This window comes from Heliangelus exortis, chromosome 3 (assembly GCF_036169615.1).
Source record: "Heliangelus exortis chromosome 3, bHelExo1.hap1, whole genome shotgun sequence".
Lineage (NCBI taxonomy): Eukaryota > Metazoa > Chordata > Aves > Apodiformes > Trochilidae > Heliangelus > Heliangelus exortis.
The window spans coordinates 44,166,175-44,191,048 of record NC_092424.1 but is presented as its reverse complement, the minus strand read 5'-3'; the positions used below and the strand labels follow the sequence as shown (position 1 = coordinate 44,191,048).

Genomic DNA, 24,874 nt, shown 5'->3' with positions numbered 1-24,874 from the left:
TGTTAGAAGAAACAACCCAAACATTTCATGTTTTGTGTAACTTTTTATTAAAATAGCATTTGTAACTGATACAGGTTGGCACATATTCTGTCCTTTCCCAAAAGGAGTGGAATGAGCCCCACTAGGGAAATGCAGCTGCTCACAGGCAGCACCCACCAAGTTGAGAACAGCATCTATGGCAGTGACAGCAGCAGCCAAAAGTCAGTTAAAAAGAGCTGCATGTCACCTTCTACAGACTTTTAATTTTAAATGGGACATCTAATGTCACTTAGTCTTTTTCTAGTAACTATAAAAATTCATGACATTGTTGGTTTTGCTGTAAAAAAACCCCTCATGTTGGTCTGAATGTATCTTTAAAGCTCCTGACAGTACTTCAGGGAAGAGCCGGGGTGGTGGGGAGCAACGTAAGAGCTAACCCGCTGCAGTTGGAGACCCTCGGAGAACGTGTTTTGGGGTGGCTGTTAAGGAGAACCAGGACAGCTGGTGCACAGCCTCGGGTTAGTAAAGGCACGTACTCGTAACTCACTCAAGTAGCACGAGTGCTGCTGGAGGAAGTTACTCATTGTTGCTGATGGGACAAAGGACTCAGCAGGAAGAACACCAGGTGACCATCCCAGGGAGAGTGAGCAGGCGATGACTCCGCCGCAGCTGTGCTTTACAAGCAAACACTTCCTCTGATCCTCTGCACTTGGGACAGACAGGGTGTTTCCTTGCACAGGTGACAAACATGGAGCCCACTTCTTGGCTGCTTGGAGCCCTCCACAGGCAATGCTGTTGTCCCCAGATCCACACGCGTGAGCTGTCACCATCATCCACCAGCATGCTCGTGTCTAGCTCCCGTGTCGGAGAGAACTCGCACGTTCCCTCTGGAATTTCATCTAGTGGTATAGTTATGTTTAAAACCATGCAGAAAGCTAATCATAAAAAATACTCTAAAGTAGCCCCAGTAAAAATTCTGAGTCAATTTACCCTGTACAAGAAACCAAACAAAAGCAATAATTATGGAATTACTGGGTCACATTTTAATTCCTGAATTTTACAGTTCAGCATTAATATCACCACATGTATACAAATGGTGTAAAACAAGTACAGTGGTAATTTTTAATACAAAATAAACTTCTGTTTTATGGAAAAAACTATACTTCATATCTACACAGACAGCCCATCTTTTTCCAAACAATAGCTAAAATTAACTACAAAAAAAATCTCCAAAACAGATAAACTGCTTCAGTTTAAACTATTCCAGGAGAAATGGACCCATAACACATATTACAAGAAGGATTTATGTGGTGAATTGCAGCTGGTTTTGTATTTTAACATTTCTGACACATTAATTGTCGTTGGGAAATTTCCTCTCATCATGATCTCAGATCACGTATGGGCAAACTAACATGAAAATATTTACAGTTCACTCGCTGCTTTTGAAAATAAAACCGGGACTGTTTGCCTCCATCACCTTGCCACCAATTCACCTATTTTTGTCGCAGTTTGCTCATCTACTCTGTGGAATGTGCTTTTATTTTTTTAAAAAAGCAGCTTTCACGTCACACCCAGATTCAGGCGCTGCTTGTTCATTCTGCCTCAGAGACCGGAGTTCTGTTAGTAAATAACAATTCCATCTTGGTCCAAAGTGGCTTTGGTGTTAAAACGCCGCTGAATTCCTCATTACACAAAACCTGTTAGTGTTTCTTATTACCCCCTCAATCAGGCAATTTAAGCTCTCCATCTGGAGAAAGGCTCACTGCACCAAGGAGAGGCAGCTCATTCCTCAGCACGGAAAGCGGTTCTGATGCGGCACCACCCACACTGTGGCACTGGTGGCCAGTCACCACTTTCACACAAGCAGCTCCTGGAAATATTTTCGAAGCAATCATTCCTTGGCATAGATTACCGGGTGTCTAATAGGAAAGAAAATGAGCAAACCCATCCATTTTGAATCCAGCTTCCATTTTCTCCTCTTGAAAAATACAAATTAAAACTTATTTTTAACAGTTTTAAACAACATGCACTATAACTGCAGTGTCCCTCCCTCCAAACATGAGAAATGCAATTTAATTGTTACGAAATGGTCCCAGAATCTGGATTGTTCTTATGCAAACAGCATTAGTTTTCCCTTAAATTTTTTTAAGAGGCATTGCTAGAAGAACACAACTGACAGCACCATTACAGAATTAAGATTACTGTGTTCACAATTTAAGCTTTAATGTATTTTTTTTCCTAGTTCTGTTAAGCACTGGGGAAACCCTGCAATATTTAAAAAAAATGTTTACCATACCTTTCCCTCCCCCTGCCCTCCCGACACCTGAGACTTTCCTTACTGAGAAGCCATCATCCAGGTATTGTGAATACTAGCCCAACTTTTTTTTTTTTTTTTTTTTTTTTTTAAATTTTTTTGACAGCCTGAATGGCAGACTCCTTACTTTACTAGAAAGTTATTAAGTTCCTTGGAAGCTTTGTGTTTACAGAACTAACCCTTTCTAGCTGATACACTGAGTTTCTTTTGCTACTCCTTGAATTATCTTATGTACTCATGGGAGAAAGCTTTCTGAATCAGACTCTTTAGCTCTTAAAACGGTTGCAGCATTTGAAACCCCATAATAAAAGTTTTTATTCCAAAGTTTTGGTTTCCTTTATGAACCCAGACGAGGTCTTTTCCTTGGAGATGTCTCCTCCTCTTCGTCATCATCTTCATCATCAGGATAATCCACTAGGCCAACTAGACTTCCCTGCCAATTTAAGAAAGAAAAAAAGGAAAATTGCACGTTGAAAAACAGACCCAGGAACGTGCCACTGTGGTACAGAGCCCCCAGCCAGCCCATCCAGGACACACCAGCCTGCATGTTTCTCGGTGATGCCTTTTTGATGCAAAGACCTATTTGTCTTGAGAATGTTTTGAACTTCAAAGTTAAAAAAGTTCTGGAACCTCCTTGTTCATCTGGGTTCAGGATCAGAATTATTTAAAGATCCCTTTTTAAACTCCCAACTGGACAAAATCTACCTGGTATGCAGCACATCCACTTGACTGCAATACTATTTTTTGCTACACTTGACTACTCCTGTAGCCTCTCAGGAACCCGGGGACTGAAGATTAAAATAACAACACAGGGGCCACTTACTGTATTTCTACTTCATCTGCTTAAAAACATTAACTCCCCAATGCAGGTGGGGGGTTACTAGCAAACCTCAGAAAAAGTCTTTTATGTGTACCACACACAGCAGCAGCAACTGGACAGACAGAGCTGAGGAGTAGGAGCAATTAAATTACACAGAAGATTAAACCAACAGACCCCAGTCCCACCTAAGACTTCTTAAACCTTCCCCAAGACTACTAAGTGGTTAATTAGGCTGAACTGTGGATGAATTTCTACATATATAACACACCCTGACCAGAGGCTAGTGCTAACCCTGCCCCAGTACAACCCATCAAGTCTCATGCACTGCTCCACTGTCCAAGCTAGGCCAGTGGCTTCTGTACAGGTTCTCCCACCTTGGTGGCAGTCACTGCTGTGCTCAGGGTTGTGTTCTTTGAAGAGGAGCCATTGGAGCTTGCTGGTGATGTCTGAGCTGCCACAGATTTACTGTTTGCACCATTCGCACCGTTGGCTGCGCCGGCTGAGTGGGAAAAAGTGAATTTGAATCCCCCAACTGAGGTCCTTTTTGGAAGATTCTCTTTGTCTTCACTCTCCTTAGCTGAGGGACAAATATTTTCATACTTAAATATTAGCTGGACACCAGGGAGTACAATGCACACAGAGTCACAGGGCAAAAGATGCCTTTTTTTTTTTAAAAAAAAATCAGTTTAAATCAACCGCTCACCTCCTGACCTCATCCACAGCAAAGAGTGGGAGAGCTGCTGGGACACGGGGATGCTGTTCACTCAGCGCACACAAGTACACGTCAAGTTTTGGTTTTGAATACCGTCTACATTACATGCACACTTGGAGCAATTTAACTCGTTATTTTAATCCTAAACTAGCTTAAAAAGACCTGTTAGGAATTTGTTATTTGATGGCATAGAAAATTCTTACTCCTGCTTAGGATACAGAGCAGAAGCAACTATTTCTTTCAGTGACACTCCACAAGTCTAGCACAGAGCACAGCCAGTGCTGACAAGCTGAAACTGAGTAAATACCTTTTTTAGTTTCCATAAATTTTTCATAGCTATCTGGAAAATCGTCCTCCTGTTTTGACTTCTCAACTGGAGGTACAACAGCTTCACCTTCTTCCTCTTCATCTTCATTGAACCACATCTCTTCATCCTCCTCTAAGGCTCTGGCATCTCTGCGAAATCTATTGCTACGCAATATAGATGGGACACTGTAAGAGACACACAAGGGATTCACATTTTGCTGCTGTCTCAGACTCAGCCGGGATCAGAAATGGCTTTGAGGTGAATTTGCTGCACTTGAGAGAACAGTTCAGCTCCATCACCACTGCTACTGAAAATGTGAGCTCCTCCAAAAGTCCAGTGGACAGAGCAGGCAGACCCCAGACTCTGAATGACAAAGGAAGATTCTGCTCTTCATAAGCTGAGAGTTTTTAAAATGTAACATTTAATATACTAAAGACACAAACTGCTTTGTACCTGTTCAGTTTCTGGTTTTGTCGGTCTTTTTCTTGCTCATATTTTGTCTTCAGTCCCTTGAATGTCTGAACATACTCGATAGATTCAAGTGCATTATAAAAGTTTTCAACTATATGTGCAATAAGGGACTTAATATCTTCCTGCATAAGAACAAAACAGTACTTCAGTCTCAAACATTAACATGCAGAAGTTAAGAAAGCTTTAGAGTTCAGTTTTAGAAGGAGATGATGAAGTCAAAACATTACTAGAAAGAACAAAAGTTATTCTTTAATAAAAAAGCTGAAACCTTGAAACCTAGAAATAATTATTAATTTTCTAATATGAATGGACAATATACTCAGTACTGCCCCAATTCTATCTGTGAAAGTTGGATTGAACTGTGATGATGCTTGTGGTCTTGGGTTAAGCTTTCGTGGAGTAATCTATTTGTGCCTTGCTTTCCCCACACATTTTAGCTCTTTTTAGTCCTCAGTAACTACAGCACCCATGGGATAAGGCACCTTTGGGCCCACTGCCCTCTTTCTCAATCTCACCGTATCAGGCAAATCTCAACTTTGATACCATGCTGGCAAAAGCCATCTGGAGACATGAAGCTTTTTCCTTGCTGGAAAAGACAGAAGTTATGATACCCTGTGACTAAAACCTGCCTTTCGTTTTTGCAGACCATAAAGATTCCCTGAGAAGACTCCCACATGTCAAGACATTCACACTGAGTAAGCCAGGAGCTGTTGCAAGTCCTTGTTTTCCACCCCAGCAATACAAGAAACTGGGTGCTCCTGCCTGTCCTGTCTGTCTTGTCCAGACACAGATGTTGTTCCCATAAACACTGCTGGTGGAAAAGCAACCATCCTGAAGCTGACACTGTCTGAGAAAGCACGTATGTAGGATTTTAAAGGACAGTGATCATTCAAATTTAGTCAAATTAGTCTTGTTTAGACCAAGTAATACCCAGATTTATTCACATATTTCACTTAATTCCTCTTTTTGAAGTTTAGTCCAGAAACACTGTAAGCCACTTAAAATAAACGAACCTACAGGATTCTTTCTACCAACTTTTCCACAGACTTAGACAGAAACAGGGCCCACACACTATATGAAGGGACAAGCAATTGAAATGAGCATGAAGCAGCTTACTGGTTCCTTTCTATCTGGCTGTTTACCTATTGGACTTTTTAGTTTGTGATTTCAAGTAGTAACATGTGACAGATTTGCATTTTGTATTTCTGCCCGAGATGCCTCAGTAGGAGCTGCTGAACTTACCACTCTGATGAATTCAAACAGCTCAATCACAGCAGAGTTAAGCAGATTGTACCTAGTTCCATTATCCAACAGAGCATTTATAACTGGTTCGAATAGGTTTCCCTTGGTGATATAACGGTTATAAAATTCATCCTTTAGGCCAATTATCCTCCTCATAAAGCGAAGAGCACCTGTATGAAGAAAGTAAGTCAGGAATTTCATAACTACATGCCAGGGCTCCAATCAGCTTCTGGGAAGAACTCAAAAAACCTGGTGTTATTGAAAGCCAGATGAACCCCCAAACCAGAGGCATTAACAAGTACTTTCTGAGAGTTTAGAAGGAACATTTGCTGACAGGTGACCATTCTTTCAGTCTTCACCTTTCCTGTGTATGCCAGCGTGATGCAAATCCATTAATTTATTTTTGAAATCCAGCAACAATAAGTTAAATTATTAGCTCATTCCTGTGCTTTTCTCTGCCCACCTCCCAGGCTCTAGCCCCTGTTCTTTTGCCACCACGGTTCATTCCCTCTCTAAAAGAAGCACTAGATTTCTGATGTTATTTAGAAATGACAGTATTTCCATTTAATGGAAGCCAAACACAACTGAGTATTGGTGTCAAAGACTTGAAAGGATCCCTGTAGACTTTGAAAGATACACGTGTCCTCCCAACACAAAAAGCACTGGTCTACATGAACAGGTATCTGCTACTTTTTTTTTTTTCCCCAAAATTACTTAATACTCATAATAAATAGGAAGCTAACATACATTTTTAATTTAAGTGTACACTTCTACTGCTTCATACTTCACACAGTACATACAAAGCCTTGAAGAAGAAAATCACAGCAGCTCCATACTCACACAAGGCCAGAAATGTGTGTTTTGAATTCATCAAGACCAGGACTCTTCTTAGCAAATCTTTGTTCATAATGTAATTCTTGATGTGATACGTGTGGTGTTCCACACAAAAAGTAAGCAGCTCCAAAATTAAGGCAAGTAGTTGTGCCGTTTGATAATTATCTACAAGAAAATATAATGCCTTAAGTTATACTAAAAACAAACAAAAAAAGGACTGTCATGCAGCAAATCATTCACAAGCTCAGCTGCTGTTACAGTTCCTGACATTTTTGTGTGACACACTGGAGTGTTTTAGAAAGAACAAAACACTCACAAATACAGCTTCCCCCTGATCCCTGGTCACAAAACCCACTGTGGATGGGCAGTGGGGCTTCTCCTTCTCCCAAGAGCAGGGAGTTGCTGGTTATGGCAACCCATAATAGAGGTACAGTAACTTAAAAGTACATCAAAATGTTCCTTCAGCTTCCCGTTGCCTCATATGAAGAAAAGCACCCACATCTATTTCAATAAAAAGTACTAAAAAAATCAAATGCAGACATACCTAACTTTTTCTAATCTTTTTTTTTTTTTTTTTTTAATTAATTAAGAAAACATACACAGTATTTTAAATTTTGTCAGCCCTGACATGGTCAGGCAATTGAACTAAATCATCACTGTAGGTCCTTTCCAAATGAAATATTCTTGTCACACAAGACAAGTTTTACCACTCAAGGTTGATTAAAACTTACCAGGACAAACTGTACTACTCTTAGCAGACCCAACTACTGCATCTGGTAAATAAGAAAAGAAAAATCAGGAAAAAAGTTTCCAAAGCACTATAATATTTAAAAGATGAGGCTAAGCAATCAATTCTGCTAGCTATTCAAACTTTACTGAACATGTCTGTAAGCTATAGCAAGAAAAACATACAGCAAGAACACACTCCAGATGTTTATTTTCAATTTACATAACCAAATTTCATATTCAAGTAGGTGAATATACATATCCATTACTTCAGAATATTATTCCTACCTGGACTAAAGTGCCTATTCTAAATATTTAAAATAATTTCATTAGTACTAAAGCTATTCTACAGGTTTTATTTTAGTGTAAAATGCATAAAGCATTTTTTTGTCTTTACACTTAATAAGAGAAGCTGGGTAAGAATTTTTAAACTTTTAAAAATATTTAAAAAATATTTACCACATATGTATAATTTTGATTTAGACTCTTGAGAGAGCCCTCATAAAAAGGTCTGGCTCAAGAGGCTGCAACTGCATTAAATGTGTGTTTGCAGAGCACTAGAGACAAACTAGTGAGAGTTATTTTCGTGTGCCAAAGTGATGCTCCCAACTATTTACTGGTACTAAGAAAAATGAAAAAAGAAACAAGATAAAGGAGCTCCAAGCTGTATTTAATTGAACAGATTTCTTTCAGAATTTCTATACCACAGCCAAAGGAGAACTTGTCTTTGGAGTTAATGGACTGAGCACTCCTGATTCCTGCAGTCATGTAACCACTACTGAACATCCCAGCATTTCTGTAAACTTTAAGAAAGTACCTGTGCAACAAGGACACCCTCTGCTTTACAAAAAATATTCTGTAAAGTTATATTAATAAAACTAGTATACAATTAAAAATACACATCAAGCAGATACACATTTTGCAGCATAAAGACAGGTTATCATTCAAACCTGCTATAAGGGGCTACCAAAAACTCTGCCCACAGAACCCCCATCTCTAAGGGAACAACAGTTTTTGCCAGGTGTATTCCTGGTCCACACCACACCCTTATTGCTGTTACCAGGACTGCCAGTCACTGGGAAACACTGCATGACTGAAAGGGACAAGAAAAACCCCACACATTACCTTTTTCACATTTGTCTTCTGATGTATTAGCCAGAAGTGGTGCAGTCAGAACATGCATACAATGGTTGTAGAAGAAATTGAGAAACTCACTTTTTTCCGTTTTCTAAAACAAATAAAACTTCATTACACTCTGTTTGTGACCCTATTTTAAATAAGAATCAGTAGGAACATAAAAGACAACCTACAAATAATTCTTTCTGGTAGGTCCTGCAGCTTTATCTTTCCTTCAAAATAAGATTAATTTCTTTCTTTTGGGAAATCATCTGAAACACATCAAACCAACCTCACCATCGCCACAAAACCCCCACCACAGATGCAGATGTGCAATTTCACTGAAGTGCACAATTGCTTACTTTAATAGGCATGTGCACAACAGTATGTACTCATACCTTTTATTATCAGAAAGTGAAGGAAATTTTAGCTTTAATTTTAGCTTGCTTAAATTCTCTATCACACCATATGCAACACTGTCAAAAAAGAATAAAAATATCCTTTTTTATCCTCTGACCAAAACAACAGCAGTAAATACCAGGCTTTTAATTCTGCTGAGACAGTAAAGTGTCTTTACCCCTTTGGATTTCCTTACATTAGCTGTGGCCAACATATTCTCTGGATCTATCAGAGTGCGCAAGAGCCCCATTAACTGAACGGCTCCCCCCAGCTCAGGGTCAGTATCACAGATCATCTGCTCAATGACCACATTGATGAGGAGGATATCCTGCAAAAAATCACACCAAACACAAAATAATTAGACCTAGTTTCAACAGTGGAATAGCTTCGGCAGCAAAACCTAAGGGAAACTGGAAACTGGAAAAAGTTTGAGTTGACACACATAAGCCTCCTCCCCTAAAACCACTCTTCGGCAGAGCTACCATTTTATTACTAGGAACTCACATAACACCAACATGCTCAATTTTTTTATCTTAAGTCTACTTTTTCCTGCATTTCTACTACTTAAATTTTTGTCTACCTGTATTCCAAGCGCTGGAGGCATCTGTGTTGCTCTAAACAGTATATTCAATGAACTTTCTAAACCACTTTTACTTACATCATCACTCTGCTGAGCCTCTTGCATTACAAATTCTCGGACCATGGATGGACTAAATTCTACTAGATAAGAAAATATATCTGTAGCAGCAGATCTAACTTGCAGGTCATCCATTCCCTGTTTTAAAAAAAATAAATTTATTAGAGTACATGAAGTTCTGTAGTTCTGTATTTACTGACAAGCAAAGCTGCAAAGAGTGAGTAAGAAGTTTTGAGAACATTTTATTGAGAAAGTTTCTGAGACACACACAGTAATACAGTTACAGAAAAAAAAAGCAATCACAAAATCTCTCTCCCCATTCCCTTCTTCAGAATGGATGCAGGGTTTTCTGTGAATTTGACAGCCCTAACTTACACAGGAAGCATTTGTATCATGCTACTTGCTACAGTATCCAAGACACAACTATTCCGGAACTGTTATCCAGATTATTTACTTGGTAGAAAAGGACCAATTATACAACCCAATACATACAAAAATTTCTGTACTAGGTTACAGGCAACAAGATATAATATTTTTTATTCAGGTATGCAACATTCTCAGTTAATTCTACAGTTTCTATGCAAAAAATATTAACGTAACAGGAACTATCTGGACTGGTTTAACCCTAGAACAGAATAATGAGATTAGTGTTCATCTAATCACTCAGCATCTCTAGGACATCTGTGTGTCCATAACAGTCAGAATGCCCTTTGGTAAATTCAAAAGATTGTTACTCCAGAACATAAAACCCCCCTTCAATTTTTAGTTTCTGAGTAACAACAGCACTGACACATGAATTGCAATGGTCAGGCACCAAAAGCTGCTTCAACCAAAGGAGCAGAAAAAAAATATTTCCCAGTGCTGATTAAGATAGATTAATCTGCTTTATACCTCTGAAAGTACAGGATTATGTTATCTTTTGGACAGCAACAAGCTCACAGTTCAAGATTATCTAAAAATACTTCTTGGCATTGTTCCATCTACAACAACAACTGGGGAAAAAAAATGAAGCTGCCACATGAAAAAGAACATCCTTCGTTTTTTCCACTATGTTGTGAAAAAGATGCAGAAGCCACAAGGTTCTTCATCACACAAAATAAAAATAACAGCAGCAATAAAATGAAGCTGCTCCTGAAATCCTGAATCCTGAATGTTACAATAGTTTTCAACTTTCAGCAGCCCAAAGATGTCCAATCAAACCTACACAAAAGAGTTCAGCAGACATGAAATCTGGTTAAATGGCTGTGGGGTTTTAAAAGTTTTTAATAAAATCATCTTTAAGTTTTCACTTACCATTACAATTTCAAGAGCTGGAAGAATTCCCAACTTTGCCAAAGTTTTAAAGAATGCATCTCTGTTCTGAGGCTGTAACGTCTGAGAAAATGCACAGAATTCCTTGAAAAAGTTAACCTGTGGTACAGGGAAAAATAACTCAAGGTGTATTCGATTCAGAAAACTCTCTGAAAGTAGGAAATTGTTACAATTTGTATCAGTTTGTGTACACCCTGGTATGTGCCTCCTTAGAAAATTATACTATTTCTAGTCCTGTCTGCTCCAACCTTCAGCAACATCAGCCAAGGAAAGCAAAAGGAAGTTAACAACAAGCAAACCAAACAAATTTAAGAGGCTGAAATTTACCTCAGAAAGATATACAGGAAAAATACCTTGTAGCTATTTTAGCACATGTAGCACATGAAGGATTTATACAGGTGTCTAGCATGCCTATTACACGAAAGAAGATGCTTTCCTTCCTGATTTTGCAAGATTTTAACAAGGTAAATTAAGCTGATAAATATAAACAAAGATAAACAATGTTTGTTAAAAATACACACACACACACATATATATATATGAAGGGACTACTGCTAATCCTCAGTCATAAGACTTTTAAGATCTTCTTGCATGAGTAAAGTACAGTGAACAAAAGCAGTGTTTATATGACAAATATAAGCGATATGGTACACTGAAGAGTATCTGGAAGAAAGCACACCTTCAGGTCTAGTATGGCAGTTCAGTGCTGGTATTCGGAACAATAAAATAATTTTTAGAATTAATAAACTGGTGCTTACCTTGCAAGAAATGTTTTTTCTAGTGGGTACATAAACGAAGAACAAGCTACACTGGAAATTATTCCAGGGTACAGAAATACCCAAACAACTTCAGAATGTGCAAAACAGTTTCAATATTTATACTTCATCTCTGTAGTTTAAAGCACTCAAAGAACTACCAAGGCCACTGACTTACCAATTCACATCGTTTGTCATCATCTGTAGCTTCATCTGTTAATTGTGCAAAAACTTCAGACAAAAATTTCTCGTCTTCCTGCGTAACACATAAGAAGAACATGGCTTAATGCCTCTTAAAAGTTAAGGGACAAATCTTCATTGGCTACCAGACTGAAGAGTCAAACTGAATTTAATCTTAACTATGATGCTTAATTACTTGCTCATTCATTACAGATAACCATGCATTAACAGTTTTTTTATATAAATCCTTTTTTTTTTTCTCCACAACTACACTTTATCACAAAAAAATCAAAACACAGGAGCACACATTTAGGAGGATCATTTCCAGTGTGTTGCTTCAGTGCCCGTTCTGTGCAGGGGAAGCAGGCCCAGGAGGTCAGAACTGCAGGCTACACTAAGTATCACTGAGGATCATCACTAACTCTGCTTTCTAACTGACCACTCTCTGAAGTCTGGTTGTCTCTAAAAGAATAGTTCTACCCCTCTGCCCTAACCCCCACACTCCCTGTATCATTTGCCACACACCCCTGTGCATCAAAATCACAGAAAACAGTCATTGTTCCACACTTCCTCCTGGCACAGCAACAACATTCTCCCCCTTCTGCATAAGCATTTCACTTACACCACTGCTTAAGGCTCAAGAGGGACAAGAAAACCAGAATGAGTATCATCATCTCTCAACTGTTTGGCCATATCCTGCCCTCTTTGTACACAGACTTCTCTGTGCTCCTTCATGAGGACAATACAGCTGGCATACATATTTCAAATCAAATGTCTCTGTTACTTTTTAAATACAACATAAATCTCGAAAGCAAATAATACCATTATGTTACAGCATTACAAAATTATGCATCACTACTGTTCAACTTTCCAAACTTTACTTAGGGACAGAACAAACATGAACAGGATAGCAACAGTCCAATAAATATCTATAAACATAACCTTGCATAATGTAGAGGGTGCTTAACTCTCTACCTTTTTAAGTGCTGTTGCTAAAATCTGTGTGCTTTATCAGGCCAACATAATACCAAATTTTTAGGATTACAGGACTGGCATCCAAAGGCTCACAATTTTTTTCCAGAAAATCTTAGGACATGAGAAAAGAAGCGGTTCACAAACAATACTTGGAATCAGCATCTGAGAGTGTACAACATACACCAACTTAGCAGTTTAGTCTAAGCTTTGCTGGCTTTAACAGCTTAATTAAGCCTGTTAAAAAAAAAAACAAAACTGTGCCACAAAACAATGACAGACAGGCTAGAAAACCCCCATTACAGAACACTTGGCAACAGGAAGATTTCCTGCTTGGCTAAGGCTGCCACAGCGTAGTCCTGATGTCCTAAAGCACAAGAGGGATCTGGGGTTGCTTCCCACGTGGCTGCCCCTCATGGACAGCAGCATTGGGATGTCCAGCTTTGTAGTGCGTAGAAAGGAGCTTTACTGCTGTGGCAAACACAATCTGTTACTCTGAGGACTGCACTCTTGGAGGGAGCTTTGCCGGAGTATTTAGGGTAACAAGACTTCTAATATGTTCACCAAACCCAAAGGAGCTTTAGAGTCCTTGGGCCACAACAAAAAGCTGATTTATAGCAGGGGACTGTGAAAACAGACCTGAACCTGAGGTCTATTCTACAACGCAACTTCCTCACACGTGCTATCAGTAACATCCCTTCTATGTACATTTACTTCTTAGTTTGTAATTCTCAAGGCAGGTCAAGTGATGCGAGTATCAACAGGACTTGCAAATCATGGTGCATCTCAATTAGACATAAAACAGAGAGGCAAACCTATGTGCCATCATATCCACTCACTACTATGGTAAAGTCAGCGGTGACAAAGCAACAAAGAACTGTCAGAGGGTTTCAGAATTTCATTCAACGAGTGCTAAAGGTAACAAGAAACTATAGTTTTCTGCTAAGGCACAATTAAATATTCTGTATAGTAAAGCCTACATCAAAATTAATGAACTTCATAATCTCAAAAATCTTGTGGTAAGAGCACTTATGGCCTCAGGAGAATACTACTGAATTTATTTTTAGTTTTTGAAAAGTAATATATGCAAAAGAATAAAAAGGGAAATCTTTACTTAGCGCAAGTAATTAATTTTGCAAATGGGATTTACATTTTAGTTTCCTTCTGCTGTTCAATGAAAAAGAAGCTCAAAACCTTGTTCATGCACTTCTTTGCAATTCTTTAGTGTTTTGTTTTTTCCAGTCCCCTACTGCATTCTTTGATAATATTCCTCATGGCAATGTTATTTCTCCAGTGCCCCTCTCTTTCCTCGTTAGCTACCCTTGTCTTCTCAGTACTACTTTCTATTTCAATGACTACTCATGCTCAAAACAAACAGATTTGTGACATTCTAGTCCACACAAGTACCACTTTCTAAGGACATGGATCAGAAAAAAATAAACCATACTGTTACTAGCTTGCACAACAAAACATGAACTGAAAATACCCAAAATGTCATGAAGTTCACCTGGAGCGCATTACTGAGTCCCCTTCCAGGGCCCACCCTGGTTGTCACACCAAACTACTTTTAAGTATGCTTCTGGCTACAAAGTATCCAGTAAGTTTTTCTGATACAGTAACATGCTGGTTATTTATTATTACTTTTGGGTATCAATATGAAGAAAAAAACCCAACAAATTACTTATATACTACAATGCAAACATTTGAAATAAGCATCATAAAGTACTAGTAGGGTAACAGGATTGGTTCTGAACACAGTTTTGAATCACAGATTCAGAATGTTATAAAGATGTCACAAATATCCCTGATAGATAAACCAAAAAGTTGCTTGTCCCCTAAATATCTGTACAGAACCAGCTTAAATATGTATTTTGCTTGAGAATCAAGAACAACCTTTAACTGTTTACTCATTAAAAAGTTCACTCACCTGAAATCAACATTTTTAAAATACAAAATAAAAGGCATCAGAAATAGAAGGGGAAGAATTTACAACATTGTACAAAGGAAAATATGTATGATTAACCTATGTAGCGTTAAAGAGCTGTAAAATCAATTTGGGAACTACAGCTAGAGGTAGGATACATAATCCATCCATACTGTATCAAAAAAAACTTACCTGTAACATACTGACAATCTCAACTTTGTTGAAGAAAATAAAGGAAGTGAGGGTAGAAAGAAAATTCTCTTCAAAAACAGATGGTGTTGGCAAGATGATGTCCTGAATATATTGTACCCTGTAAGTCTGGTGGATTTTTTGCCTGAGTTCAGAGTCTGTTATAGGAATAACCTCTTTAAATTTTGCAGTTTTGGTCAAGAACTCCCTGTGCCGTTTTGGCTGCGCCAAAGAAGGATCGTACTCAAGGCATCCAACAACATCCATAATACACTCATCAGAAAACATCACCTCAAACAGAGTTGCTTTGTTGAGGAACAAAATTCCCCTAATAATTTCATACAAGTGATGTAAGCCTTCGGTGTTCTCTAAATTCTCACAGACTTGGAAAAGCTGCAACAGTTTTTTAATATAGCCTTCATTCTCCAAGGCCAGCGCTAGTTTTTCTCTACGGATGGGTGAGGAGAGAACAGAGGTAACTAGGTCAGCAATCTCTTCAAGTTTGTTGAGTTCACAAGTAGGAAGGTCAATCAAAGGGCTAGTTTCAGGCATTTCTTCTATGTGTTCCTCTTCTGACTCAATAAGGTCCTGTGTGACTTCCACTGAAGGATCCTTACCTTGCACCTAAGAAGACAGGGCGCACAATTACTGCCTCATCTCAAAACACATACAAAAACAGTAAAACCACTAACACTAACAAAACATGCACTCAATACTTTTAGTTGCCTGGAAAATGCCCCAGACGTGCAGAGGAATAAGTCTGCTGCCTTTCAATTCTACCATCACTACCACTATGTAGTATACTTATCAAAAAACAAAATCATATCAAATCCTAACAGCATCTGTACAGTCAAGAAGTCAGATGACATGAAGATCTCCCTCTCAGGAGTGTTCATCAGCTCAGCCACGATTTAAAACCGAGACTATTTATTAGATGTAAATACTTGCAGTTACTGGCATTGGTTCCTTTAAATACCACTTCAAAATAGGCTGAGAAGACATTATACCCCAAAACATGCTAAGACAAAGACTGCATCTAAATTGCCTAGTTTGGTCTAGGAAACAGCTAGGAATTCTGAGTTCCATGTTTCTTTAGGCTTACTCAAAATCTGAGACTGTCACGATCATTGTAATGTGAAAGCCCAGGTTACATGTTGGCAGTACCTACTGGCACAACTACATTGACTTCTTAGTTTTTCACAGTTGAAAGTATAAAATCTAAGCTGTTTGATGATAAAACAATGAAGGTTAAAACATTTGTAAGACACAACACTCAGCAGGAGTTAGGTCTTGATGAAAAAATGACCATTGAGATTTGAGCTCACACAGCAGTGCCACCTCACTGTTTCTCACAGTAGAATATCCAGCTCCTCAGGCATATTCAGCTCTACAGCACTCCAGCAAGTCAGATTCCTAAGGCCACCTCTGAGGAGGACCATTAAAACATGCTCCTCCGCACTGCCCTTTTAAAGAATAATAAAAACCCCAAAACAATAAAAAAGTCCTAAAATGTCTAGCACCTGAGTTTCAGCTTACACTGATTTTTCAAAAGCATGAAATGAAATTATGAAAGCAACAAAGTTCTAAGTAGTGGCAATTTGAGGTACTGCAGCACAAACACAGGGAGTCACTAAAACACTAAAACAGGGAGACGCTAAAACATCTGTAAGAAACAGCATATTTAAAGTTAACTGTACCTGGCAGATTTTTTCCCAAATTTCATCACAGCCAGCTTTTTCTTGAAAACTCAGTGCTAAATCATAGTTTTCTGCTTCCGACCAAACAATCAGGGTGTCCTGGTTAAGACAAAAACAAACAAAAAAATTGTTTCTGAAACAGCTCTATACTTCATATCAGTCTGTATTTCCTTAAGTCATGTGTCTAACGAATAATTTTAAAAGTTACACTTGACACTAAAATATCAAACCACCTGTTCTGCCATAGGGGACATCACCTTTCTTTTTTGCTATTTTTTTGAAAACTATCTTATATATTATATATTTAAAAGTAATTTTTTCATATCTAAATCACTTTTAACAGCATTTTCCTGCAACATACTTCTGAATCAACAGTCTTGAAAAGGGAACACACACAATGCAGAAAACCTGCAATAACAATTTGTTTTTGTATTTAATAAAGTAAAAAAATAAAAAAACGAGTATTTCCTCCTCAGGTGTTTAATACAGCCTCAGACACAAGAAAAATAATGCCCAATGTGAAAACATTCTTTTCTAAATTAAAAAGTCAGACAGCCTGAATAATATGAAACTCTTAAATTCCTATGACCGTTACAAACATCTCACCAACAGGTACTATCATTTCAGCAAGCTTTTTTTCCTCTGCTACTAATGCCTCCATCAATTCAATTTGTGCACTTGGACAGTGTATCTGGAAGATGTGCTGGTATTTTTACATAGATTAAAAAGTTTTTTTTATGAGATTAGGACACTTGCTGCTGTGCATTAAGGAATGTAAACCTGTGCTTTGACATTCAGATATAGTTCAGTATCCTACAGTAAACTCACCATGTTAAAATGGAACATCACTCTACTAACTTTGCAGTACATTCAACCAACTCTGTTGACTTCCTCAACTGTTACCACACCTCATTTTTTTTTTTTTAAACACCAGCAAGCCCTTGCTTCCTGACTGATAAGGTCAATTACTTCCCACATTTAAAAAGGTCAACATTCACTGCACAACTTGGCTTGTATGTCTTTACCTTATGCATCACTTTTATTGTAAATAAAATTGTCAAAGTGATACCTTTAGGCTTAGCAATCAAACCCAAATGCATAAGTAGCTTACAGATACCTGATGCACATTATGAAACTTCAGGGACAAGAGGAAACAGATGCTGCCATTACCCCTTCACACCTTTACTCCAAAAGTACCTCTGGGCTCCCTTTGTTCCCTCATCTCCCACAGCTAATCACAGGACACACTAAAAAGCAGCATTCATACAAGCTTTGATTTGGTTTTTGGTTTTTCTTCCTTTCTCATTTTTCTGTATTCCTTTGGAGAAACAAAGTTTTCCCTTTCTAGAAAGGAATGAGCTCACAGTACTGTGGTTTTGATGCTGCTCACGAGAGATGTCTGTTTAAACTATAATGCCTCATAGTCTACCTGTACTATTGTCCTACAGTCAAAAATATTAGGTAGTCTCCCTACTTTCAGGCTCCAATTCAGGTGCACAAATGTTACAGCTCCATATAGCAGACATTTTTTTTGCTTACAGCTGTCCATCCTCATCTCCAGCTCACAGACAGCTGAATCTCTGTTTACAGTGTGCCACTTTAGAGCAAGCAGTGGAACTGGGACTCAAAAACCAGTAAATGTCACCTGTGGGAACTGAAAAGACTGATCAGCTCTGTGATCTGGTTCTATTTTAGAGATTAACTAAAAAAAAGATTTTTAAAGTACAATTTAATGGGTATTAGAGAACTCAAAATCCAAAATGTTTTTCTTGAGATGTTCTGTGAAGTTACTGATGCCCTGACGGCCAAAATCAATATTCACCTAGGTGAGCTGAGAATGAAAAAAGAAGCACACATACATGAAGAAGTCCTATTAATGGTGCAAATGATTCCAATAAAAGATAAGAGTGGAGTAACTTCAGTGGCTGCATGCATCCACAGAGCCTGCACTCATAAGTTTTATGAAAAAGAATGGGAAGTTGTTTTAATCTGCACTGCTCACACATAGCAGAATTTACATAAGTTTCTCCAGAAATGTTTCTGAAAGATAGTTTCATCAGAAAGTATTTGCTAATACTAATATAAAATCTAATTCAGTGTATGATTCCTGCACAACCTAAAACAATCCACAAATGCATGAGACAAATATATTCCTCATATGCCAGTACAGGGAACACATGCTCATAAAAAATAACCCAGCAAAAAGAGGTATTTCAATTGAATCAGTTCCTACATCTAAGCTGTCACACAGTAACATGACTACTCATGCTAGCATGAAAGGGATCAAAGAAGTTCCCGTGGCAACTGCTCAGGATGGCTTTAGCAGCACCCCTGCAAATGTGTTAAATCCCAGCCTCAAGTAACTCTGCTCTTCACAGAATCACAGAATGTTAGGGGTTGGAAGGGACCTCAAAAGATCATCAAGTCCAACCTCCCTGGCCAGAGCAGGGTCACCTACAGCAGGTCACACAGGAACACATGCAGATGGGTTTTGAATGTCTCCAGAGGAGACTTCACAAGCTCCCTGGGCAGCCTGTGCCAGTGCTCTGTCACCCTCACAGTAAAAAAAATTATCCTCATGTTTATGTGGAACCTCCATTGCCTCTTGTCCTATCAGTGGGCATAACTGAGAAGAGCCTGGCACCATCCTCCTGGCTCTCTCCCCTTACATATTTATAAACATTAATGAGGTCATCCCTCATTCTCCTCTTCTCCAAGCAAGAGACCCAGCTCCCTCAGCCTTTCTTCATAAGGGAGATGTTCCACTCCCTTAATCGATTATCTTGGAGGCTCTGTGCTGGACTCCTTCAAGCAGTTCCCCGTCCTTCTTGAACAGAGGGGCCCAGAACTGGACACAATATTGCAGATCTTGGCTCAAAACAAATTACTCTATTGTTACAAGTGATGGCAGCTCTGTAGAAAAGATGGTATTTGTGCACATTCTTCATTTCTGACTTGAAAATGGGTAGAGAGCACCTAAAGAAGAGTTAACATCTGAAGGCAGTGTTCACAGCAAGGATTTCTGTGGCAGTTTTGAAGTCTTACAGCCATGAAACTGAAAATTACTGCTGGAGGAGGTAGAGGAACAAAGGACACACATGGACCCATCTGACTGTTCACCGAAGATGCACTCGTCTGCCAGTTTAGACATGGAACAGTAACCTCAAGCAGAGGGTGGAACAATAAATGGGTGTGGTAACAACTTTAACAGCTCCTGCTAGAGCCTCCAGAAAGCATCTGATCCTGCCCTTCAGCCAACAAGGGGTGTCTAGTGGAGGCATGTAACTCTCCAAGCCTATGACCTAAAATCCAGGGCAATCTGGAGCTCTTCAGGCTCTCATGCTCTTTGTATACCTGGAACCAGGAATTATTTTATGTTGTATGCTGAGTTGCCTGGTACCTATGTCCAACCCAAGTCCTATTTCTCCTGAAAAAGAGGTCATTATTATAAGCATGTCTCATACCTTGATAGGACAGAATTCTGCATGAAAGCCAGTAACCACAAACATTATTTGGGAAGGCAGATAAACAAGACCTGCTCTGTTAATGGTTTTAGTACTCTTCAGCACAGTGTAATATTGGTTAACACAGATGGACTCACAGCAACTAAAAATTGGTTGACTTTCTTCACAGAATGGAAATAACAGCAGAAGGGGTAACTGTCCTGTAAGCCCACTCAAGTATTTTCTACAAAGAGGTGTTTGTTTCCTTTTCACTAAGATGCATCATCTTGCAGCTTCCCCCAGACCCAAGATGATGAGCACCTTAATGAAAATCTGCACCTGAGGTCTGGTAAGTGGAAGAGAGCTCTCCACACTGCCATTCACCTACAAGCATTTGCCCTGGGCAGATCAGGGCACCCTCCAAGTCTCAAGGATACCTATGGAAAAACACTTCAGCATTCAAGTTGGGATTCTGAGGAAAAATCGCCTCTCTTTCAAATCTGGTTAATAAAAAAAAAAAATTGCCTAAATCGTTCCACCTTTTTCCATAATGCATCTGCTCCCAAGATGCCAAGGCTTGAATACTACAACCTCCTAGAGATGAGACTGAAATCTCTCAAATTGAGAAGCATGAAATGATATATGAAGGTCTGTTCTCTGCTACTCCACTGAGAAAGAAGCACATAAAAAGCTGAGGAAAAATCTCTGTCAAATAGAAACTGTACAGTTTCAGAGGTTAGATAAACCCGGAACCTGTCTCTGCAAAGCATAAATCATTATTCTCCTTAAAAAAAAAAAAAACAACAAACCACAAAAAAACCAAAACCAAGCTTCTTCAAAAGACTGAATAGTGAAGCAAACTCTAGCACTAGAATTAGTAATAAAGCAAACCAAAATAAACCTCAGCTTTGGTTTTTCAAAACTACAACTTACAAAGACTTCCACAGGAAAAACAAAACCAAAAGCTACTTATGTCACTTGAAACTTTGCTACTAATTAAGTAAAGAAGGCTTTCAAATAATCAGTTTTATAAAGATTCAGAAAACAGGCTGCAAAAGGAAGCAATTTAAACCTTTTCAGCAACACAATCTGCATTCATATTTTATTATGTATTAGTTTCCTCTACTAAACAAGAAGCAGTTCAAGGCTCTTGACTTTCAGAATCTTGCAGAGCTTCACAAAGGTCATCCCCTTTCCTCAGCATGGCCCGCTCAAGGAAATCTACCACCCATCAGCCACCTGACTAAACCCACCAATATCTACTGAGTGAAAAATGGAAACCACAGCAAACAGCTTTCTAAAAAGCATGGCCCAAGACTCTGACTCACTCCTAAGCTAAAGTCAGCCAGTTGGCGCTCAGGAGCTAAATGGAAGTCTTTTCCCTCAAATCCTCACATTGTAACTTGTCACCTGAGGGAGGGAGGAAAAAAAAGAAAAACAAATCCTTAAAGATTTTTCTCTTTGTGATTTAGGAAGAATAAAGAACTACTATTCTCTAGTGCTGAAATGCTTCTGGATACCATAATGATGAAGAGCAGTGTAAAACACTGAACAAAAGGAACAGAGAATCTACTGGAGAACAAAGGAACAGACAGGAAAAAAATTCAGTAATAACTATGAGAACAATGTAGGCAGAGACACCAAAAACTAACGCAGAAAAAGGAAAAAGCAATAAAAGTGATAAAAGCAAGAAAGATTTAGTAAGTTAATTGGTTTAGTGAATTAAACAAAAATGACCTATTAACATAGCTCCCAACTGTTTTACTTCTTTGTTTTGCAGGAGGCTTACCCTCAGGAAAGGCAACCCTGCAAGAAGTCTCACCATGGCTAGTCACTTCACTTAGGATAGCAAAAGTTTTCAAAACTTAACAACAACAAAAAACCCAAACTCTGAACAGCAACAACAAAGGAAGTCAACAACAAAGACAAATTCCTTCATGTTAGTTCCAGAAAAAGAACTCAAGAAGCAAGTAATCTGCAACAGAGCAGGCCAACATTTTGCCTTCACACAGCCGGGGATGGGAGACAGAAGCTACACCTATAAATTTATTTTTCCTGCCATGACCTCAGTATTTATCCAAACTGCATACAGGTCTCTTCAAAACCTCAAGTCCAGTAAGGTTTTCATAGGAGACCCAGGTTTTAACATGAAGGATTATAGCACCTAACGGACTTCTAAGCAGTTTTTCACCTCTATAAAATAAAATGACATTGACAATTCCATGTCATGGTGCTTTGCATTTTTTTTTCTGAAAAATGCCATTAGTTTGAGAATAAACAATTCCTTGACAACAGTAATCAGAAAAATAAAGCCTAGCAGTATTACTTGCCTGCTGTTTTTGATACGCAGTATTTGGATTTATCTTCGATTCTAACAGTAGTGAACCTGAAAAAAGTATGAAGAGATATTACTGAGTTTAACAAATTAAACATCTCCACACATTTTACAAATGCCCTTGTGCCAGCCAACATATGACTCAACTTAAGTCCGTATCTTCCAGAAAGTCTAAGAGAACCACCTTCTTTAAACATAATTCCCTAAAAAAAAGCAGGTAAGACAACAGAAATACCCATGTTAAATTTTTTTTTTTCATCTATTTTAGACCAAAAATTTTCTATAGCAGCACTGTTTTCTTCTCCTGAAACCTGGTGACAACTAGCTGTTTTAAAGGCTGTTTATTAAAACTAAATAGATTTGCACCAAGCAGCATGCTGCCCAGCATAAAATGTTTTTGACTACAGAAGCCACGTGGGGCATTTGCTTTTATTTCCTTCAGCTGCCCTTCAGAAGTGAATCATCTAGATAGTATAAACCCAGGGACGTTATCTTATGTATGCAAGTAGTGTATGTATCCTGGCAACAGCTACAGAGTAATTTATACCAGTCTTAGGAGGTTTATTTAGCACATTAGCACCTGTCGGCTGACAAAGTGACGAGCTTGTACCCTCCCCCTCCAAAAGAGACCCTTAAGGTGACTTTAAAGTGCAATAAAACACGAGGAAAGCCACACAATTCCAATATAACCAGAGAATCTCTGAGGGGTGGGAAACCATCGAACAATATTTTATAGAAGTAAGAAGGGAAGGAAAGGAGCGCTTCTAAAAGGAACAAAATTACTCTGAAAACGAACAAGATGTCGTCACATGTAACAACTTCATCTGTATTCTGTAAAGAGAGCCGCAGCCGGCTAGGTTAGCTGGAAGGGAGAAAATCTAAGTAAGGGGGGTTGTAGCTTGAAAGGGAAGAGAAATCCTAAGGGGAGCTACGGGAAAGAAAAGGGGAAAATAAAACAATAATAAAAAATCCTGTGGGGTCTTCGCGATTGAACGTGGAGAAAAGAAGGGGTGGGGAGGAGCAGCAGCCGAGCCCCGCGGCGGCGGGTGTCAGGGCCGGGGAGTGGGACAGCGAGGGGCGCCGGGCCCGGGCGGGGAGCGAGGGGAGCAGGAGGAGACCCGGGCGGGGGTGGCGGCGGGCGGCCTAGGCCTCCGCGCAGCGGCCCCGGCCACGCTCTCACCGTCCGACTCGGCGCGCACCAGCAGGGACATCCCCTTCAGCCGCTCCACGTAGGTGGAGGAGACGTGCCCGGTGCCCCTGTCGTCCCATTGCCGATCCTCGTTGAGGGTGTAGACCTTCACCCGCCGACGGGTGTCCGACATGGTGCAGCCCCGGTCTCGGGCCTCCGCGCCGGCCCCCGGGCCCAGGCCCCGGGCCCACTCCGCCTCCAGGGAGAGGGGCGATGGCGAGAGGAATCGGGGCCGCTCAGGGGCACAGGGAGGCCTTTAACGCGCCGCTTTTCATGGCTTCCCCGACGGCGAGAGAGCGACGCCGCGCCCCGGCTCCGGGCCCTCGCTGGCGCCGCTCCGCCGCCTCAGCAGCTACCGCAGCGCCGCCGCCATCTTGTAACCCGACTCTCGCCGCCTTTCTCCTTCCTCCCAGCCCGGCCACGGGCTCCCCTCGCAGGGGCTACGGCGGCCTGGAGCTGCTGCCGAGCCGCCGAGGGGACGGCGGCGGCGGCGGGCGGGGCGAGCTGAGGCGGAGGCCGGGCCGGGGAGGGCAAGGCCCGCCCGCACCCCCTCTCTTCCCCGCGGGTGGTTTCCGGCGAGGACGGGAAAGGCGGGAGCCGGATGGCGTGTGGCTTTAGTCACATGAGTGTATTCGCATTACTCATTGCACACAGCTTCGGGTCGGCATGTGAACGATTTCGCCTCTTAAAAAAAAATAAATATATATATTTAAAATCCACCCTAAAAGCTGGCACCAGTACAGACAAAGCATCTTTCCCATGTGTGGAAACAGCCACGGCCATGACACAAAATCACGGGCAAGATCCACATCCACACCAGGGTAAATTTTAGGACTGGCACATGTAACACAGCTGGCAGCTATGCCACACAGGGCCAAGCGCTAAAATATTGCAAGGCAAGGTTTCCCTCCCATCACAAAAACAGCAGCAAGGTTATTCTGTGGCATCTCTCTCCAGCCACTATCCCTTTACCACAGCAAAACCTTTACCATACTGTGCATTTTGTTGCTCATTCCTATGCCCATTTCTTCTACAGGAGGCTGAAAGGATAATGCTGAAGCATCGCATTGAGAGAAACATGCTTAATTAGTCCTTACAAACACTATATACAATTTAAGACCGACCAGTTGACAGTCTGTAAATCTTAAGTTTTTCATACTAAAAACACATTTCCTCTGTACTACTACCAATAATAATTACATTTCCGTGTTTGCATGGAAATATGGTAAAAGGGCACAAAAGCATGCATGAAGTCAAGCTGCGTCCAACTGCATGGTCTTTGGGAAGAGAGGAAGCCCAAAAGTCTCCAAAAAAAATCTTCC

General features: G+C 40.0%; 1 protein-coding gene across 4 annotated transcripts; it reads right to left on the bottom strand.

Moving 5' to 3' along the window:
• Window positions 1-999: 999 nt before the first annotated feature.
• PPP4R3B (protein phosphatase 4 regulatory subunit 3B) lies at window positions 1,000-24,051 on the bottom strand. Of its 4 annotated transcripts, none has more exons than XM_071740372.1 (16): window positions 23,544-24,051; window positions 22,359-22,414; window positions 16,586-16,684; window positions 14,892-15,512; window positions 11,802-11,879; window positions 10,851-10,967; window positions 9,579-9,695; window positions 9,117-9,248; window positions 8,531-8,633; window positions 7,411-7,452; window positions 6,686-6,844; window positions 5,846-6,015; window positions 4,586-4,725; window positions 4,133-4,317; window positions 3,488-3,690; window positions 1,000-2,726 (listed from the first exon to the last, which is right to left on the bottom strand). In XM_071740372.1, the coding sequence occupies exons 1-16, from the start codon at window positions 23,683-23,685 to the stop codon at window positions 2,631-2,633; spliced, it is 2,460 nt and encodes an 819-aa protein (XP_071596473.1). In that variant the 5' UTR covers window positions 23,686-24,051; the 3' UTR covers window positions 1,000-2,630. The 4 variants fall into 4 exon arrangements, with proteins under 4 accessions (XP_071596473.1, XP_071596475.1, XP_071596472.1 ...); XM_071740374.1 differs by having other exon boundaries at window positions 3,488-3,612; XM_071740371.1 differs by having other exon boundaries at window positions 9,099-9,248; window positions 23,544-23,954.
• Window positions 24,052-24,874: the final 823 nt, after the last annotated feature.

Coding starts and splice junctions, on each gene's coding strand:
- PPP4R3B (XM_071740371.1), bottom strand. CDS start 23,685: ATGTCGGACACCCGTCGGCGGGTGAAGGTCTACACCCTCAACGAGGAT. Junction 22,415..23,543: donor GGTGCGCGCCGAGTCGGACG/GTGAGAGCGTGG, acceptor TACTTTTTTCAG/GTTCACTACTGTTAGAATCG. Junction 9,696..10,850: donor CAGCTCTTGAAATTGTAATG/GTAAGTGAAAAC, acceptor TTTTTAAAACAG/GGAATGGATGACCTGCAAGT.